The sequence below is a fragment of the Carassius auratus genome, chromosome 1 (assembly GCF_003368295.1).
Source record: "Carassius auratus strain Wakin chromosome 1, ASM336829v1, whole genome shotgun sequence".
NCBI lineage: Eukaryota > Metazoa > Chordata > Actinopteri > Cypriniformes > Cyprinidae > Carassius > Carassius auratus.
This window is the reverse complement of record NC_039243.1, coordinates 4,796,342-4,818,230: the sequence shown is the minus strand read 5'-3', so window position 1 is coordinate 4,818,230 and position 21,889 is coordinate 4,796,342. Positions and strand designations below refer to the sequence as shown.

At 34.7% G+C, this 21,889-nt stretch overlaps 2 protein-coding genes across 3 annotated transcripts in view; both read right to left on the bottom strand.

The window, feature by feature from the left end:
* LOC113039050 (zinc finger protein 501-like) overlaps positions 1–21,889 on the bottom strand; it is an 847,435-nt gene that overhangs the window by 279,254 nt on the left and 546,292 nt on the right. The window lies entirely within an intron of this gene.
* LOC113108681 (microfibril-associated glycoprotein 4-like) overlaps positions 13,085–21,889 on the bottom strand; it is a 15,397-nt gene continuing 6,592 nt past the window's right edge. The window contains exons 3-6 of the mRNA XM_026271960.1: positions 14,490–14,693; positions 14,313–14,409; positions 14,044–14,211; positions 13,085–13,478 (exon numbers count right to left, since the gene is read on the bottom strand). Of these exons, the coding sequence (XP_026127745.1) occupies positions 13,222–13,478; positions 14,044–14,211; positions 14,313–14,409; positions 14,490–14,693 (726 nt within the window). The 3' untranslated portion in view covers positions 13,085–13,221. The remainder of the gene's footprint in view (positions 13,479–14,043; positions 14,212–14,312; positions 14,410–14,489; positions 14,694–21,889) is intronic.

The window sequence follows — 21,889 nt, the reverse complement described above, 5'->3', positions numbered from 1 at the left end:
TTATAATAAAAGTGAACCCTGATTTACTGATAGTTTACTAATTAAATAAATAAATGTTTGGTCACCATTATTGTGATCAGTGTTTGCTTTAGTTGGGTAGTTTGACTCTTGTTTATTTTATTTGTATAGCGCTTTTTACAATACAAATTGTTACAAAGCAACTTCACAGAAAATTATGTTTCTACAATATTTAGTAGTAGCTAGTAGTTTGTGCACGTTTGACAGGATTTGAGAAAAAATAAAAAATAATAATAATAATACAAGACGTAGTCAGCTAGACGATGAACTATCAATATTAGTAATTAATAGTTATTATATGATGCAGTCACACATTTAGCAATAATTGTTAGTTCTGTTTGTTGATTCAAGGTTAGCATCATCTGGGGTCCTCTGAGGGTCAGCATCATCTCTTCTCAGGTGTTCTGGATCCAGACTGGAGCTTGTGTAAATCCTAGTTACCACTAGATGTAAATCCCGTGGCAAAATATAGAAACAAAATAGAGACATCATTAGCATAGCTGCTGATCCAACAAAGTAAAATTAGTTTAACCCAAGCTAATGAATAAAAATGCACATTTGATCAGATGCAACTACACTCACAATTTAAAAGATACATTATTCGTATGCTTGGCGAAAGAGATGTGTTTTTCATCTAGATTTAAACAGAGAGAGTGTGTCTGAACCCCGAACATTATCAGGAAGGCTATTCCAGAGTTCGGGAGCCAAATGTGAGAAAGCTCTACCTCCTTAAGTGGACTTTGCTATCCTAGGAACTACCAAAAGTCCAGCGTTTTGTGACCTTAGGGAGCGTGATGGGATGTAGTGTGGTAGATGGCTAGTTAGGTACGCAGGAGCTGAACCTTTTAGGGCCTTATAGGTAAGTAATGATAATTTGTAACTGATACGGAACTTAATAGGTAGCCAGTGCAGAGACTGTAAAATTGGAGTAATATGATAATATTTTCTTGACCTCGTAAGGACTCTAGCTGCTGCATTTTGGACTACCTGTAGCTTGTTTATTGAAGAAGCAGGATAACCACCTAGAAGTGCATTACAATAGTCCAGTCTAGAGGTCATGAATGCATGAACTAGCTTTTCTGCATCAGAAACAGATAACATGTTTCGTAGCTTGGCAATGTTTCTAAAATGGAAGAATGCAGTTTTTGTAACATTGGAAATATGATTTTCAAAAGACAAATTGCTGTCTAATATAACACCCAGATTTCTGACTGTAGAGGAAGTAACAGTACATCCGTCTAGATTCTGTGTAGTGTTTTTTGGTTCAATAATTAGTATCTCTGTCTTATCTGAATTTAATTGGAGAAAATTATTTGTCATCCAATCTTTTACATTTTTAACAAACTCTGTTAGCTTAGATAATTGGGAAGTTTCATCTGGTCTCGTTGAGATATATAGTTGAGTATCATCAGCATAACAGTGGAAGCTAATTCTGTATTTTCTAATAATATTACCAAGGGACAACATGTATATTGAAAATAGAAGGGGACCTAGGACGGATCCTTGTGGCACTCCATATTTTACTGATGATAAATGAGATGACACCCCATCTAAGTAAACAAAATGGTAGCGATCAGACAGGTAGGATCTAAACCATCTTAGAGCCTGCCCTTGAATACCTGTATAGTTTTGTAATCGATCTATGAGTATGTCATGATCTATGGTGTCGAACGCAGCACTAAGATCAAGTAAGACTAGAAAAGAAATGCAGCCTTGATCTGACGCAAGGAGCAGGTCATTTGTAATTTTAACAAGTGCAGTTTCTGTGCTATGGTGGGGCCTAAAACCTCAGTGGAGCAGACACAACTTTTTCTAAAATCTTAGACATAAATGGAAGATTTGAAATTGGCCTATAATTTGCCAGTACACTAGGATCTAGTTTTGGTTTCTTAATAAGAGGCTTGATAACCGCCAGCTTGAATGGTTTTGGGACGTGACCTAAAGATAACGCCGAGTTAATGATATTGAGAAGCGGTTCTTCAGCTACAGGTAACAGCTCTTTCAGTAATTTAGTGGGTACATGATCTAATAAACATGTTGTTGGTTTAGATACAGTGATAAGTTTATTTAGCTCTTCCTGTCCTATATTTGTAAAGCACTGCAGTTTATCTTTGGGTGCGATGGATGAAACTCAAGTGTTACATGCTGGAGAATCTACATTCGCTATTGTATTTCTAATGTTATCTATTTTATCAGTGAAGAAATTCATAAAGTCATTACTATTTAACGTTGGTGGAATATTTGAATCAGGTGGCATCTGGTAATTTGTTAACTTAGCCACTGTGCTAAATAAAAACCTTGGATTGTTTTGGTTATTTTCTATGAGTTTGTGGATATGCTCTGCCCTAGCAGTTTTTAGAGCCTGTCTATAGCTGGACATACTGTTTTTCCATGCAATTCTAATAACTTCCAAGTTAGTTTCTCTCCATTTGCATTCAAGACTACGAGATACTTTCTTGAGAGAGTGAGTATTACTGTTATACACAGCAAAATCCCCAGTGTTAATTTAACACTCTTGAGTGTGGACTCATATAAACACTGAAGCAGTGTTAAAAGTAACACTGAAGCAGAGTTGAAGTTAATGAGATAATTAAGAAGTTAATTGAGTTATGATTAAGCATTATTGAAGACACCTGATGTTAACAAGCAGAATCACCAAACGAGAAAATCACAATTTGTGTGTCACCATTATAGTGGTCAATGTTTGCTTTAGTTGGGATCTTGACCCTTCAGTTATTATCTTTAGATTTTATGTGGCTGTGGTGACTGAATTATAACATACAGACAGACCACAGCAAAGGCAATCATGTGTGCCATTGATTGTGATTTGAGCTATTTGTTATAGAGTGACCTGAATGCCTGAGTTTAAGTTTCTTTACTGCATACATATTTTAAGTAAAAAAGAAAAGTAAGCAACTCAGCATTTCTGACAGTATGACATGTTTTTAATAGTTAGTACTACGTAAAAAAAGTAATCTTTTGTTTAGAAACACAGACATCAGGAATCAGCGTGAGCATCACAACAACGGTGACCATCAAAAAAGCATGTTGTAGCCAATAAAAACTCATCCATGGCTCCCATCATGCATTGCGGCATGAATAAATTATGAGCTGGACTGTCTTTTTAACTTTTTATTCTAACTATATTTTATTTTTGCTGTTTTTATGTTCATTTTGTATCTAGTTTTGTGATGTTCAGAGTTGGTCTGTTTATCTGAATATGCTGTTTGTCACCATTGTTGAGATTCATACGCTGATTCTTGTTATCTGTGTGTGCCTAAAATTAAATTTTTTTTAATAAAAAATAATCTGAATCACTTGCAAGAGATACCTACAAAACGTATAGAAAAAAAAGATTTTTTCATTGTGGAATCAAAGCTGTGACAATCAATAATGGAAGCTTTACTTTGAGAAAAGACTGTAAATGAGTTCAGTAACTCAGGTCAAACAATGATTACATTAAAACATAATCATCAACACGCGATGATTTTTGCTCTTGGTTTGACAAACAAACTTTAAAAGTAAAAAGTTACAAGCCAAGATCACAACTAAAGCAAACACTGATCACTATAATGGTGACACACAAATTGTGATTTTTCTCGTTTGGTGATTCTGCTTGTTAACATCAGGTGTCTTCAATAATGCTTAATCATAACTCAATTAACTTCTTAATTATCTCATTAACTTCAACTCTGCTTCAGTGTTACTTTTAACACTGCTTCAGTGTTTATATGAGTCCACACTCAGAGTGTTCAATTAACACTGGGGAGTGTTAAATTAACACTGGGGATTTTGCTGTGTACCATGGTACAGTGTGTTTTTCTCTAACCTTTTTTAATTTGATGGGGGCAACAGCTTCTAATGTATTAGAGAAAATAGTGCCCATGTTGTCAGTCATTTCGTCTAATTCATGTGTATTTTTAATAGCAGTTGAGATAGATCAGGCAGGTTATTTGCAAATATTTATTTAGTGGCTGGAACAATAGTTCTGCCCAGACGGTAACGCTGAGGCATATAGTTAATATCAGTAATACGCAGCATGCACGATACAAGGAAATGGTCTGTAATATTATCACTTTGAGGTACAATATCTATAGCAGTAAGATCGATTCCATGCAATATAATTAAATCTAGTGTATGATTAAAACGATGAGTGGGCCCGGTGACATTTTGCTTGACTCCAAAAGAGTTTATTAGGTCAGTACGCAAGTCCTAATGCATCATTTGCATTATCAATGTGAATATTAAAATCTCCCATGATTAGCGCCTTATCAACTGTAACTAGAAGGTCTGAGAGGAAATCTGCAAATTCTTTTAGGAATTCTGTATACGGCCCAGGTGGTCTATACACAGTACACTGTAAAAAGTGATACTCTATATTTACTCAATTAAATTGTGGCAACAGATTACAAGCAATATTGTTAATTACCTTTAACACATTAGAATTAATTAGAATTAATCAAATGAGATGCTTAAAAGCAATTATTCAAAATGAGTAAAATAACATGAAAAAAATAATTAAAATGTATTCAAAAATATCGGTTTTGTTGGATAAAACGAGAAGCACCCAGCTGCAGCCTGCAGATAGAGGCGGGGTTGCACATGTTAACCCGCCCCATACCTACTGTGATTGGTTTGACCATCTTTCATAGGCATACATGATAGGAAATGTGTGTGTAGTTGGTGTACACTGTTAAAAATAATACATTATATTTAATTAATAAAATCGTGGCAACAGATTACAAACAATATTATTAATTAAATTTAACACATAAGAATTCATTAGAATTAATCAAATGAGATACTTAGAAATTAACCATTCAAAATGAGTTAAATAGCACAAAAATAAGCTAAGTTTAAACAAATACAAACCAAAAGAAAAAAAACATTTCTTTGAGAAAGAAAAACAAAACACTATGCTAATGAACACTATGTTATGCATACCAGGCCAGTAGTTGGCGACTAAGAAACACAGCGCAAAATGTAATCCACAAATTCATGTTTTAGTTGATTACATGGAGATGATACAGGCATCGTATTCAAAAGCTCATGTTGTCAAGCTACCAAAACAGAATCACTGCAGGAGAATAATCTACATTTTGGTTACCATTACAGTGGCCAGTGTTTGCTGTAGTTGGGATCTTGACCCTTAACCTTTTAAAACAAGCTTTCTTTGGTTGCTGTAATTGTGAGATTGCCGCTAGATAAGCCAACAAAGAATAAGATCAGGTGTTGTTGTTTGTTTTGACAGCATTTGGTCTGGTTTTCTGAGTTGGTTTTGTCTTACAGGCAACAGTTGTCCTATGTTTGAACAGCATAAGGTCTGGACATTTAAAAAATATATATTATTTAGGCACACAGACATCAATAATCAGCTTGAGAACCTCAACAATGGTGACCATCAAAAACTTGTTGCACTGCATTCTGGGTACCACCAATCAAAACTCATTTATGGATCCCATCATGCTGTCTGTCACCATTCTTGAGAATCATATGCTGGTTCTTGATGTCACTTAGTGCCAAAGAGAAAGTTTCCCTTCTCCGTCACAATTTTTTTTCTTAATCAGAATTCTTAAACTCTGGATTTCACATAAAAATCCAGGTCTTCTATTGTAGAATTACAGGTGTTGCTTTAATGAATGTCAATTTGTCTCCGAGAACAGGCTCAATTTATAACACTCAGGCCAAACAAAGATTATGCTAAATTATAACCAGGACCACCACAATACTCTTAGCAAGTCCAGCTGTTATAATTCAGTTACAACAGCCATACAAAATGTAACATTAAAAAGTCAAGGGTCAAGAGCCCTACTAAAGCAAACACTGACCACTATAATGGTAACCCTATAAATGTACCCTTTTTTTCCTTCAGTGATTCTGTTTGTGAACCTTAGGTGTCTTCAATAACTCTGTTTTGGGGGACTGAAGACACACACTTCTGAACATGATGCCTGTATTATATCTATGTAAGCAACAAAAATGTGAACATGTATAGTGTTTCATGATCGCCAACTACTGGCCTGGCATGTATAACATAGTATTCTTTAGCATAGTGTTTTTTGTTTGTTTGTTTTCAATAAAATCAATATTTTTGTGAATATTTTACTTAATTTTTTTCATGTTATTCTACTCATTTTGAATGGTTGCTTGTAACCATCTAATTTGATTATTTATAATTAATTATGAAGTGTTAAATGTAATTAATAATATTGAATGTAACATTTTAAACAAATTTATTGAGTAAATAAAGTGAATCATTTTTTACAGTGTAGCCAGAGCAAGAGATACATTAGATTTCTTTTGCATGTCTGACAGTGTAACATTAAGCAGAAGTATTTTGAATGAGTTAAACCTGTATCTTGTTTTCTGGGTAACATTGAGAATATCACTATATATTGTTGCAACACCTCCGCCATGACCAGTCTGCACTGTAAAAAGTTATTCTCTATATTTATACAATAAAATTGTGTCAAAAATTTACAAGCAATATTATTAATTCTATTTAATACATTTTAATTAAGTAGAAATAATCATTCAAAATTAGTAGAATAACATGAGAAAATTAAGTAAAAATTACACAAAAATATTGATTTCATTGGACCAAAAAAAAAAAAAAAACTACACTGTAAAAAGTGTTTCCCTATATTTATTCAGTAAAATTGTGTCAAAAATTTACAAGCAATATTATTAATTAAATTTAACACATTTTAATTAAGTAGAAATAATCATTAAAAATGAGTAGAATAACATGAAAAAATTAAGTAAAATTTACTTAAAAATATTGATTTCATTGGACAAAAATCAAACAAACAAAAAAACACTACACTGTAAAAAGTGTTTCCCTATATTTATTCAGTAAAATTGTGTCAAAATTTTACAAGCAATATTATTAATTAAATTTAAAACATTTTAATTAAGTAGAAATAATAATTAAAAATGAGTAGAATAACATGAAAAAATTAAGTAAAATTTACATAAAAATATTGATTTAATTGGACAAAAAACAAACAAACAAAAAAACACTATGCTAAAGAATACTATGTTACACTGTAAAAACTGTTTCCCTATATTTATTCAGTAAAATTGTCAAAAATTTACAAGCAATATTATTAATTAAATTTAACACATTTTAATTAAGTAGAAATAATCATTAAAAATGAGTAGAATAACATGAAAAAATTAAGTAAAATTTACATAAAAATATTGATTTCATTGGACAAAAAACAAACAAACAAAAAAACACTATGCTAAAGAATACTATGTTATGCATGCCAGGCCAGTAGTTGGCGATCATGAAACATTATATGCATGCACATGACATCAGCCTTTTTACAAATTCACATTTTTGTTGCTTACATAGATATGATAAAGGCATCATGTTCAAAAGGCTGTGTCTTAAGGCCCCCAAAACAGAGTTATTGAAGACACCTAAAGTTCCCAAACAGAATCAAAGGGTAAATTATTGGTTACCATTAGAGTGGTCAGTGTTTGCTTTAGTTGTGTTCTTGACCCTTGATGTTTTAATATTACGTTTTGCATTGCTGTTGTAACTCAGTTATAACAGCTAGAGAAACTAAGAATAAAGATGATCAGGTAGTGTTGGTCATGCTATTACATCATCTTTGTTCTTCCTGAATATCTGAACTCATTCACAGTCGGGTCTCTGAGACAAGATAACATTCATTATGGCAGCCCTGTGATTCAGCAAAAAAAGAAAAAAAAAAAAAATAGTGAAATTTTCAGTGTAAACCGGAGTTTGAGAATTCTGTTTAAAACAGAGAAAGGGGAACTTTCTTTTGACACACAGTCACATCAAGAACCAGCGTATGAATCTCAAGAATGGTGACACACAGCATATTCAGACGAACTGTAAGAATCACAAAACAAGCTACTATAGAATTGTTGCTCATTATTTATTCATGCCGCAAAGCATGATGGGAGCCATAAAATGAGTTTTGATTGGTGGCACCCAGAATGCAGTGCAACATGCTTTTTGATGGTCACCATTGTTGAGGTTCTCAGGCTGATTCTTGATGGCTGTGTGTCTAAATGAAAACGCCTTTCTTTTTTAATAAGGTCTTGATCAGATGTGATTCTAAGAATTTCTCTGATAATGTTGAAAACACCAGAGCTTACATTGTTCAATCACAGGACATATGTTATTGATAAGACACACCCAACTCAGACCAAATGATGATGTAAAAACAAATAACACCACCTGGTCACATTTCCTTCATGGTTTATCTAGCTGCTGTATCACAACTAGCAACTGACGAAAATCTGTTTAAAATTTTAAGGGTCAAGAGTCCAACTAAAGCAAACACTGACCACTACAATGGTAAGCAAATTATTATTATTTTTTTCATTCAGTGATTCGGTTCGTGAACTTTAGGTGTCTTCAATAACTGTTTTGGGGGCTTTACAACCTTTGGAACATGATGCCTGTATCATATCTATGTAAGCAACAAAAATGTTAATTTGTAAAAAGGCTGATGTCATGTGCATGCATATAATGTTTCATGATCGCCAACTACTGGCCTGGCATGCATAACATAGTATTCTTTAGCATAGTGTTTTTTGTTTGTTTGTTTTTTTTTCCAATGAAATCAATATTTTAATGTAAATTTTACTTAATTTTTTCATGTTATTCTACTTAATGATTATTTCTACTTAATTAAAATGTTTTAAATTTAATTAATAATATTGCTTGTAAAATTTTGACACAATTTTACTGAATAAATATAGGGAAACACTTTTTACAGTGTATGCATGCCAGGCCAGTAGTTGGCGATCATGAAACATTATATGCATGCACATGACATCAGCCTTTTTACAAATTCACATTTGTGTTGCTTACATAGATATGATAAAGGCATCATGTTCAAAAGGTTGTAATGCCCCCAAAACAGTTATTGAAGACACCTAAAGTTCACAAACCGAATCACTGAATGAAAAAAATAATAATAATAATTTGCTTACCATTGTAGTGGTCAGTGTTTGCTTTAGTTGGACTCTTGACCCTTAAGATTTTAAACAGATTTTTTTTGGTTGCTAGTTGTGCTACAGCAGCTAGATAAGCCAACAAGGAAATGCGACCAGGTGGTGTTATTTGTTTTTACATCATCATTTGGTCTGAGTTGGGTGTGACTTATCAATAACGTGTGTCCTGTGATTGAACAATATAAGCTCTGGTGTTTTCAGCGTTATCAGAGAAATTCTTAGAAGCACCTCTGATCAAAACCTTGTTAAAAAAGAGAAGTGTTTTCATTTAGACACACAGACATCAAGAATCAGCCTGAGAACCTCAACAATGGTGACCATCAAAAAGCATGTTGCACTGCATTCTGGGTGCCACCAATCAAAACTCATTTTATGGCTCCCATCATGCTTTGCGGCATGAATAAATAATGAGCAACAATTCTATAGTAGCTTGTTTTGTGATTCTTACAGTTCGTCTGAATATGCTGTTTGTCACCATTCTTGAGATTCATACGCTGGTTCTTGATGTGACTGTGTGTCCAAAGAAAGTGCCCCTTTCTCTGTTTTAAACAGAAATCTCAAACTCTGGTTTACACTGAGAATTCCTCTTTTTTTGCTGAATCACAGGGCTGCCATAATGAATGTTAGCTTGTCTCAGAGATCAGACTCTGAATGAGTTCAGATATTCAGGAAGAACAAAGATTGTGTAGTAGCGTGACCAACACTACCTGATCATCTTTATTCTTAGTTTGTCTAGCTGTTATAACTGAGTTACAACAGCAATGCAAAATGTAACATTAAAATATCAAGGGTCAAGAACACAACAAAAGCAAACACTGACCACTGTAATGGTAACCAACAATTCACCCTTTGATTCTGTTTGTGAACTTTAGGTGTCTTCAATAACTCTGTTTGGGGGGCCTTAAGACACAGCCTCTTGTAAAAAGGCTGATGTCATGTGCATGCATATAATGTTTCATGATCGCCAACTACTGGCCTGGCATGCATAACATAGTATTCTTTAGCATAGTGTTTTTTTATCTGTTTGTTTTTTCTCCAATGAAATCAATATTTTTATGTAAATTTTACTTAATTTTTTCATGTTATTCTACTCATTTTTTATGATTATTTCTACTTAATTAAAATGTGTTAAATTTAATTAATAATATTGCTTGAAAAATTTTGACACAATTTTACTGAATAAATATAGGGAAACACTTTTTACAGTGTATGCTAAAGAATACTATGTTATGAATGCCCGGCCAGTAGTTGGCGAACATGAAACACCCTTCGAAAACATTATATGCATGCACATGATATCAGCCTTTTTACAAATTCACATTTTTGTTGCTTACATAGATATGATAAAGGCATCATGTTCAAAAGGTTGTAATGCCCCCAATACAGAATTATTGCATGCATAACATACAATTCTTTAGCATAGTGGGTTTTTTTTGTTTTGTTTTTTTTATCCACACTGTAAAACCCGACAAGTTAACTTAACTCAAACCGTTTGAGTAAACAGATTGCCTTGATTTAAACCATGTAAGTTTTAAAACTTTGCATTCAAGTAATTAAGTGATTAACTAAGTGCTGATTGTGAATTAGTGATGAACAGCTGCTGCTAACAAACAGAATCACTGAAGAAAAGAGAAACACAAGAACTACTACAACTGACTTCAGACACAGCCTTAGATGAAATCAACTGAAATAAAATACATGAAATCTCTCAAGATCTGATTAAACAACCCACAAACAGCATCACCAGCTCCACTTATTAATAACCAGACTGACTTTATTTCTGTCAGACGTCTACAGAAGATCTTATTGAGAATGAACTAAGGTTTAGATGTTGATTTATTGTTTCATTTGAAGTAACCATGTTAGAGATCAGTGTCTGCTTTAGTTGGGCTCTTGACCCTTGATTGCTGTCTTAGTCTTTTCTCTGGCTGTTATAACCGTGTGTTTCTGAAACACATCTGTTGTAACTCAAAAGCCCAGAAGAAAAGCCATCAGGTGTTAACCTGTACCTAGGTGTAGGTTGTTGTACTTTATATCGGTGATGATAATCATCAATTATTGAACTGCTAGGAGTCTAATCTCTGATGAAATAGGTGTTGTGTAATTTGATTGGTTATAGTAAAAGTGATTCTTAGAGCCAGTGGTTCTGTAATAATCAGTTAATACAATGACTTTCCAAACAGTGTGGTCTTCCACGCTGTCAAACAGTCACACAAAGACATCAATAATCAGCATATGAACCTCAACAATGGTGACCATAAAAAAAAAAAAAAATGCTGCAGAGCATGCTGGGAGCCATGGATGAGTTTTGTACTACAATAGTACCCAGCATGCATTGCAGCATGTTTTTTTTGTCACCATTGTTGAGGTTCATATTCTGATTATTGATGTCTGTGTTTGACCAACTACTGGGATGTAATACAAATGTATGTGTACAAAATGTTTATGAAGCCATTTTTATATTAACTGATTATCACAGACTCTTAGTGTCACTTGTATTAGATCCACTTCTACTAATTACACATTTGTTTCCTCAGAGATTAGACTCTGTACAGATCAGTATTTGTGAATAATAATGAATAATTATCATCACCAATATAAAGTATAACAACCTACACCTAGGTACAGGTTAACACCTGATGGCATTTCTTCTGGGCTTTTGAGTTACAACAAATGTGTTTTAGAAACACACGGTTATAACAGCCAGAGAAAAGACTAAGACAGAAGACAAGGGTCAAGAGCCCAACTAAAGCAAACACTGATCTCTAACATGGTTACTTCAAATGAAACAATAAATCAACATCTAAACCTTAGTTCATTCTCAATAAGATCTTCTGTAGACGTCTGACAGAAATAAAGTCAGTCTGGTTATTAATAAGTGGAGCTGCTGATGCTGTTTGTGGGTTGTTTAATCAGATCTTGAGAGATTTCATGTATTTTATTTCAGTTGATTTCATCTAAGTCTGTGTCTGAAGTCAGTTGTAGTAGTTCTTGTGTTTCTCTTTTCTTCAGTGATTCTGTTTGTTAACAGCAGCTGTTCATCACTAATTCACAATCAGCACTTAGTTAATCGCTTAATCACTTAATTGCAATATATATCTTCTTTCAATTAACTCAACTGAATTAAGTTCAGAGTACTCGTAACTGTTAGTTTTTTCAACTTAAATGGTTTAAGGCAATCAGTTTCCTCAAATGGTTTGAGTTAACATAACTTGTCAGGTTTGAGTGAGGCTGTGTCTGAAGTCAGCTGTTGTTCCTTTCTCTCTTTTCTTCAGTAATTATGTTTGTTAACAGCAGGTGTTCATCACTAAAGCTAAATTAATCACTTAATTACTTAATTGCAATGTATATCTTCTTTCAGTGAACTCAACTGAATTAAGTTCAGAGTACTCATAACTGTTAGTTTTTTCAACTTAAATGGTTTAAGGCAATCGGTTTCCTCAAACGGTTTGAGTTAACATAACTTAAGGATATCTGTTTACTCAAACCGTTTGAGTTAAGTTTACTTGTCGGGTATTACAGTCAAGGCAATCGGTTTACTCAACGATTTGAGTTAAGTTAACTTGTCGGGTTTTACAGTGCAATGAAATCAATATTTTTGTGTAAATTTTACTTAATTTTTTCATGTTATTCTACTCATTTTGAATGGTTAATTATAATTAATTAAAATGTGTTAAATCTAATTAATAATATTGCTTGTAAATATTTGGCACAATTTTATTGAATAAATATAGAGAATCACTTTTTACAGTTTAGGAGGAGAAGAGTTCATTTTGACCTATCTTGCATTTCTGGGTTTGAAATGCAGAGTCATTCACTACAGATTCCATGTTACAGTTATAAAGTCAGCACTGTTGGATATGAAGTCTTGGGGGTTGATGGGAGTAATGATTTAGTTTCATTAATTTCACTCTACTGATTTGTCTAATGTATTTGACTTCTTTTAAAATTGTATCTTATTTATTTAACAATTTGTTTGACTTAATGTTCATAAAATGATTGATTTTTCATGAGAACACCCCAACTGACACAATGTACAAAAATAAATAATGCTTGCAATGCAGGAGAGTTTATTGGAAGTTAATTAACATACCAGATAATCAAAAGACCAGAAGCAGATTCAAAAAATAAAATGTTAAACCTTCACATTTGTAATATAGTGAAAATAACATTGAATGTTTGCTCCCGAAAACATTGATGTTTCTATGACACACGTCTGATCTTCATGCTGATGAATTTCAAGCCAACAGCAAAATTGGTCTTCCAGGTGTACCACACATTTCCAATGGCAAAAATGGTGGGATCTTCTCCCCATAAATACACACCGTTGGGGTTTGCACCATGACACATATTGTACCAAAATGCCCCGAGATGCACTTTGGCACAGTTAAAACTAATGGAGTCTTGGTCCCTGTCAAAGGTGGAGAACTTCTGTCCGGTATGGTAGGACAAAGAGTCACCTGAAGAAAGGAAGAGCATCATTGAGGACATTTTAACATCTTTTTTAACATTGACATCTAACACATGAGTACACATGAGTGAGTACAATATATATATATATTTTAACATTCGTTTTGGTTAAAATTTGTATTACCACCGTTTTACTACAAATACCATGGTTAACTATGTTTAGTGTAGAAAAACACATGGTTCTTGAACTATGGGTGATGCATAGGGTTTAAGAGAAACCGTATTGTTAAAAACCTGTGTTACAGTGAGATTGGGCTGATGCGGGAAACACAGTATGAGTTGCAGTCTGATGACGTTTATCTGACAGGATATAATCGGCCCTGATCATTGTTGGTTTGGCCGATCTCCAAGATGTCTCTTAAAGATTTATTAATCTGTAAAGCATCTGCTGTATTCAAACATCTGACAGACATCTTTAAGATGTCAGTTTTGCATGCATTCTACATCATAAACTTTTGACATCTGATAGGAAACATCCTATAGACGTACTGCATTTGAGTAGAGTCTCTTATACATCTTGCAGATGATAATGCAGACATCAAAAAAGTGTCCTACCTGCTCCTCCATCTTTGAATCCTGAAACTTGCAGTTTATATCCATCAGCTTCAGGACCCACAGAGAAGGACGAGTACAGAGCAAAACCTTTTCTTCCTTCAAAGTCCTCCAGATCCACTCTCAGCATGTACTTGTTCTTACGTGTCAGCTGGTACATGTTCTCCAGCCCTGATCACACACACACATGGAGAACACGTTCAACCAAACACTGGACATGAACATCCACACACACACACACACACACACACACACACACTGTGAGATCTTACCCAGCCAGTATTCTCCCTCCTCATTCCCAAATCCTCTCTTGTACTGATCCCACGGCCGATAGAAATTCACACTGCCATCCATTCTCCTCTGAAACACCTGTGATGGGTTTATATAGAATATATGATTCATAATGAATGTGCTGAAGTGTGTTTGATGATCTAGAGTCACATTCATACCGTCCATGCTCCGTTGTCTTCATCTTTCCCACCTGAGATCATCTCACAGTAAACCCAGACAGGAATGTCTCCTGCTGGATAGATGGAGTAAATCCCACTGACTGTTTGTCCTGATTTATAGACATCAGAGCAGTCGAATGGTTTGAATCCACGAACAACAGACGCCGTGAAAACAGAGAGCAGAGCCACAACAAACACCTTCATCTAGAGAGAAACAGGACTGGTCATCATCCTCACTTATAATGATCAAATCACACTGACATTAGAAAGAAACATGATCTTGCCTTCACTTGAAGAATCTTGAAGAAAGTAAAAACAGTTTTCCTGAATGATTTTCTGAAAGCTAAATGCTTTGTGAGGTAAAATATGGAGAGTAAAATAGTAACAATTGAGTTGCGATGTTGTTCAATGTAAAACAAACACTGTTAAATATTAAATAGGCTCCTCCTCTGTGTTTAAAAAAAAACTTTAACTATATTTCAAAACCCTCGATTCTTGGCACTAACTAAGTATCTGTTTTTTTTACAATGGCAATAAATGTTATCAGTAAGAGTGTTTGTAACATCTGTCGTTGGAGTCATTCTTGCAATGCACAATGATGAAATACTAATGTTTTATAATTGATAGGACTTCCCTCACTCGATTTGTTTTGTAACACACCTAGTATTCACGAATTCACCCTTACATCTAATCTGAAAGCAAATAGTAAGCATATTTTGGCGTGCTGTCCTTGAGCAGGGGTCTGGGCCCGGAGCAAAGCCTGAACCCAAAGAACTCCCCCTATCTCTAATTTGAGATAAATAGATTAGAAATGAGGAGTTGGGGTGAAGGATGGATGCTGAAGAACGTAGGACAGGAGGTCGGAAGGCTGGATATTTATACACTTGTTGTGCTAGTTAAGATGGTTAGCTAAACGAGATGCACCTGTGCCAAATTGGAGGATTATCTGATCGCGCTCTTCCCAAACTTTGTTAATAAATCCCCATTAAAAAGTTTAATAAAAATAGGGCTGCACGATTAATCGCATGCGATTGTCATGCGTGTCTTTGTCAGTAAAGCCGGTTCTGTGATTAGCAGTAAATGTCCACCACCTGGTTTCAAATGGAGCGGCACTTCCCAGCTAGAATTTTCTTTGTTCTAAAATGTTCTAAGAACATTCCCATGGATTGTTCTAACAATGTTTTTAGCGGGTAGTTTTATTTTTGTTCCCAGAACGTTCTCTCAAAAGATAGGATAACGTTCTCTAAAAACATTCTACAAATGTTTATCAATAACATTATTAGAACATTATTCCATAACATTCTAATTAAGATTTAAGTGGATGTTTAGATGTGGATGTTGATGTCTGTTTAAAAGTAATAGCTTGGTTTGATGTCACCATAATGCTGGTAAGTGTTGGCTTTAGTTGTGCAATTTGACACTTGACTTGACGGTGTTGTTTTTTAGCTGCTGTCATCTTTATTGTGGCTAAAACAGCAAACGAATATGTGGTTCAATGGTGCTGTTTGCTTGCTGATGATTGATATGTCTGATTACTTGTTTTCACCCAAGCTACTGTGTGGTGTTAGTTAAGTATTATTTATTTAAGTGACTCAATGGTCAACAACCTGACACCCAATTGAATTTAAAGCAGATAATTTCAAAAATGTAAAAAAAAAATTGTCACACAAACATCAAGATTCAGTGTATGAATCTCAGCAATGGTGACATGCTTTATGCTGCAATGTATTCTGGGTACATCATGCAAAACTCATCCATAGCACCCAGAATGCATTGCGGCATGAAGCATGTCACCATTGTTGAGATTCTTACACTAATTCTTAAGGTCTCTGTATGTCTAAGCATCCTATGGTTTGAAGTGATTCTAAAACAATGTAGTTTAAAAAGATCAGATAAAAATAAAATAAGATAAATTGTCAGGACCCTGTGTATTGCAACACATCTGCTATAGTCACTAATATTAAATTAATAGCGTAGAACAGACTCCTGGTAATATCAGTTGATCAGATTGTTACATTAAGACATTTTTAATATCAGCCAGTAACCAACATTATCGAATGACATCTTTTTCTCAATGTTTTTGCTGTAACAGGTATAATTACAGCAGCTAAATGAACTCTAACACTGAAAAGACTCATACTTCCTAAGTACTGATCAGCATAATGGTGACATCAAACTAAACTATAATTTTCAATAAACCATCAACATCTCTGTTAATCTCAATAAGGACTTTTTTACATTTATGACAGAAATAAATCTTGTTTATAATAAGTGAAGATTGTCGTGTTTTTGGAGTATTTACGCTAGAGTTTGACACCAAACAGAGGTTGGGTTTTCACTTTCAACCAACATCTGACTTCTGAGCAATGTCAGTCCACATCTAGTGTGATGGGAAGCCGTAATTCACTGACAAGCTGTGCAATATCACGTTCATAATCGCAGATTAATCGCATGCGGTTATGAACGCGATATTGCGTAGCTTGTCAACGATCTACGGCTCTGTATATTAGGTGCGGCTCCATTTGAAAGCAGCTGATGGACATTTACCGCTAATCACAGAACCATCTTTACTGATGAGACACGCATGACAATCGCATGCGATTAATCGTGCAGCCCTAAATAAAAAGTTTAGTATTAATAAGCTTTCAGTTTTTTCACACAAAAACAGTGAAGGCACTTGGATTACAATAACAAACAATGTTATTGTATACAATGTTTTGAAAAAAAAAATGCTATAAAAAAATAAAATAAAAATAAAATAAAAGAAATTAAAAGAAATAAAAAAAAAGGGGGGAAGGTTGCATTTTGGAGTTAGGTCTAGGGAACCAATAGGGCTGGGCGATATATCTAACGATATGATCATGCGTATATATAATCCACAAATAATGCAATACTGAAAGACTGAAAAAGAAACGTTTTGTGGGCTTAAATCAGACCAGTTAGAGACAATTACTAATCATTCTCATTTTTATTAAATCATTCTTTTATTTCACTAATCACGTTTTTTTATTATTATTTTTTTGCATTATTATTAAACACATAGAGAAAATATTAAATAAGTTTATGGTTATACTCATAAATCCAAATATATAAAAAAAAAATTTCGCTTTGGTGCTATTTTCGCAAGTAAGGTGTATATCTTCACAAATCTTAATACAAAATCCAATCTGATCACACTTGTAACATCACTTCTTTCAAACCATTCTTTCAAACCTGATCTCATGATTTCATTACAATTACACATATTTACATCCACACATCTATTGTTTAAAAACATAAGATTACTGTAGCATATGTGTGAGTGATCTAATATTTATGAGCCCAAACTTTTTGTTTTTGTTTACTTTACATTTACTTTACATGTTTTTGATTTAATCACAATAAGATTTTTTCTAGATCCTACATTAAATGTATATTTTGACCTCACTATTCGGGGAACAGACACAGTCTTAATAGATTGTACAGCGCAAATACTTTTATCAATTAAGCGGGTGGAACAAAAGTCATCATAATAATTATTTGAGAATTGTCTTGCACTGTAAAAAAAGAAAAAAGAAAAAAAAGTCGCATCAACTAAACTTAAAGGTCCCATGACATGGATTATTTCCCTTTCTTTAAATGCTTTTTAATGTGTCCTTAGGTGTATTTATATTGTTAGTATAATTTTTACATTTAAAATTTAGAAATAGAAATAAAAAGCATTTTTATATCCTGACATTAGCCCTCTGGCTTGAATGCTCTGTTTGGAGGGGCGTGTCTGCTGTGAGACTCCGAGTAAACCACAACTGTTGTGATTGGCTGACATATTTGCATTCGAATGCATATTACATGTGAAACCCCTCTCAAATATATATATATATATATATATATATATATTTTTTTTTTTTTTGTACTATTACAGCTGTTGAGATTAACGAATCGTGGAAGTGTTGATCATATAATTATTTTTTCGATCTTTCCCCATCACATGAAAGGCTGCAGTGATGAGCATTGAGTAGACAGAGTCTGTTTATCGCGTGGATGTAGTGATCTCCTCATTATTGCAACACGTTTTCTCTCACAAAATGCTTTCACCACAGCTAACAGCAAACACATGAATACAGTAAGAGCTCTGTTGTGCAGCATAACAGCGTCATTCATTGTAACGGCAGTTTGGGCAAGTGTGCGGATATACTCGCGATGTGTAACAGCTCCGGAAAAAAAGTGAGCGTTCTTTGATCGCATGTAGTTAAATCACAATTTAAATAACAGATTTGTTTCATGCTACTAAGAGAAACAACATGAAGTTGATCGTTTAGTCACTGGCTTGATTCACTGATGCATCAGTATTAAACGATTTAGAAAGAAAGTCTGTGTGAACTTGAATGATTAGCTACACATCAGAAATCACTGATCCCAGATCAGGCATTAATGAACACTGTTACTCACTGTCTGTGCCGGTGCTGTCGAATCCATATCATAAAAGTCTGTTTGAAACGCCTGTGCTGACATTGTGACTGGATTATATGTAAATATTTGGGCGGGCAAAGCAGAGAAAGGGGAGGTAACAATTCTCCTTACAACGTCACAACGAGGAGATTCAAGATCAGCCTGATTGAGCTTCCCTTTTCTCAAAGGCAGAGAAAGATAACAAAATCTCGATTTACACCGATTCAAATTTCTAGAAACTTGGGGAACATATACAGGCTAGGGGAACTCATATTAATCTTAAAAAACCTCAGAAAGTGACATTTTCATGTCATAGGACCTTTAACAACAACTTAACAAACGGGGACTAAAGTCCACCCAACTTAAAATAACTTAATATCACAAATTGTCACAACATAAATAGTCATGTTAACCTAAAAAATATCAGAACAAAATATTTTTTGTTTACTGAACACAAGGCCTATTATCTATATGCATACACAATTTTTAAGTGAAAAAAGTGAAAAGTGACATTCAGCCAAGTATGGTGACCTATACTCAGAATTCGTGCTCTACATTTAACCCATCCGAAGTGCACACACACAGAGCAGTGAACACACACACCCTGAACGCACATCCGGAGCAAAACATTGACATTTTTGCCATATTGCCCACCCGAACAAACCAATATACCCTACCCCCCCCCCCCACCCCCACCCCCAAGCATCACCCACCAAAGCCCCCAGCACAATCACCCCCTCAAAACACTATTTCGCCCCCGCCCCTCCAGATTGTGCACCCCACTGCGTGACACTGTTATTTACTTGGTAGTCTACTGGACAGACACAGGCCTCCCGGCTTTTATCAAAAATATCTTAAATAGTGTTTCAAAGACAAACAAAGCTTTTATAGGCTTGGAACGATGTGGGGGTATGTGATTAATTACATAATTTTCATTTTGGGGTGGAGTCTCCCTTTAAAGTATAGATATTTAAGATAGAATTTATTTATTTGTATATTTTTAATTGAGTACAATTTAATTATCCTTTTAGTTAAAATAAATAAAGGTTTGATGAGCATAAGACATTTTAAATGATTAAAAATGGTTATACAATAGTGGGCCCTATCATACACCCGGCACAAATTGTTTTTGATAGTTTCAGCACGACGCAGTTCTCATTTTCCCGTCCTGCACCATGTTGTTTAAATAGCAAATGCTTTTGTTCCCATTTGTGCACTCATTGACATGCTGGTCTAAAAATTAGTTCGTGCACTGTTGGCGTGATGCTATTTTGAGGAACTGAAAATAGACTTCACCACAGTCCAACTCAAACCTGGTCTAAAGTCTGGCGCAATATTTTTCCTTTGTTATTTAAAGAGTGTGATTATTACACACACAGGGATACACAGCAGCACACAAACATTTTTAAAAAATTACATGCGGCCATGTAAATAGCAAATCCTTCATACAAGCGCAGTTGGCTTTTAAAGAGGATGGGAGATGAGACTCTTGATGCGTTCCAAACAGGACATAACGCCTTCCGAAGGGCACTTCAGAGTGAAAACAATCATGGCGGCCATATTGAAGAGTCCTTACCAAAGTGTTCTAAATTGCCCACTTTAAAGGGCCCTTCTGAAAGAAGGAAATCCAATTGCACAACTGATGGACACTTTGGGCTCCCATCATCCTTTGCACAGATTCTTTGCATGGTTCCACACGGCGCCTCCATGTGGGAAGGTTATGATGATGCTGAAGGGCAACAGTTATTTAGTCCCCTACAACCTTCAACCCTTTTGAAACTCTCACTCCAAAGAGTAAACCCTTTGAAGGGATTAGGGGACAGGGATGAGTCCTTCTGAATGCAATGCAGGGTCTGATTGGATTATTGCACGTTACCCCCAAAAAACACCCATTACTCATTAAGAGAATATGGACAACCCACTAGGACTATGTGCCAGGCGTGCCAACCGTTTTCCCGTCTTTAAACTAGCAAAAGTGGATTCGGACACTCCCTGAGCGCACCTGTGCCGTGCACTTCACACTTTGCATTTAGATCGTTAAAATAGGGCCCAAAGTCACATAATAGGGCTGTAGGTGGCACTTGGGCTTCATTTACTATGATAGTTTCACGAAACAGTGAACAGTGCAGTGTACAATAGATAAATATATGAGTGAATCCAATACTGAATTTTCTTCTTTTTTTTCAATTGACATTTTCAGCAATGCAATTTGATTTATAAAATGAAACAAATCGCAGATCCAGATCGCTCCACAAATGTAAGCTTGTCTGTCAATGTAATTTTCAATTGATTTATGAATAAGGACGGAAAATGGCTGCTCCACATCTCATGACATGCGGGCAATGATGAATTATGTAATATTCTAAAATAATGAAATCAACACACTAGCTTTGATTATTGATGAAAAAAAGTTTTAAATATTGTTTCGTTTTTTTTTTTTTTTTTTTTCATTCCAGCAACCCCCTCTGTGAAAGAAGATTTCCGAACAGACTGTAGAATATCAGTCAGGCAAGGAAAACCATAGACTGTAACACACGCAACAATATTAACAGATAGGCTATGTAAAAATAAACATACATCTTCTGACATTTTAATGATTTTGAACGCTTTGTCATGTAAATTGAAATTCAAAAGCATTTTGTTTTATTGACCACAGTATCACTGCTATTTGTCTGAGAAGGGCACTTTAAAATAATTTTTTAAAAAGGTCAGGTGCTTGAGCCCCCAAGCCCCTCCTTCTGCATGTGCCTTGAGATGGTGTGATGTAGGTATGACATGCCCATAAGGTTTTGTGTCAATGCATTAAATGTCCTCACTGTGCCCCATGACTGAATCTTTAGTGTAGATAGACTTTTCAGATGGAAGTTGAGTCATATGTGCAGACTATACCTCTGTATACGGTATCACATGGCATAGTATCATATAAAATGAAAAATATCTGCCAGATCAGGCTCCTCTTCTGTGTTGCTGTA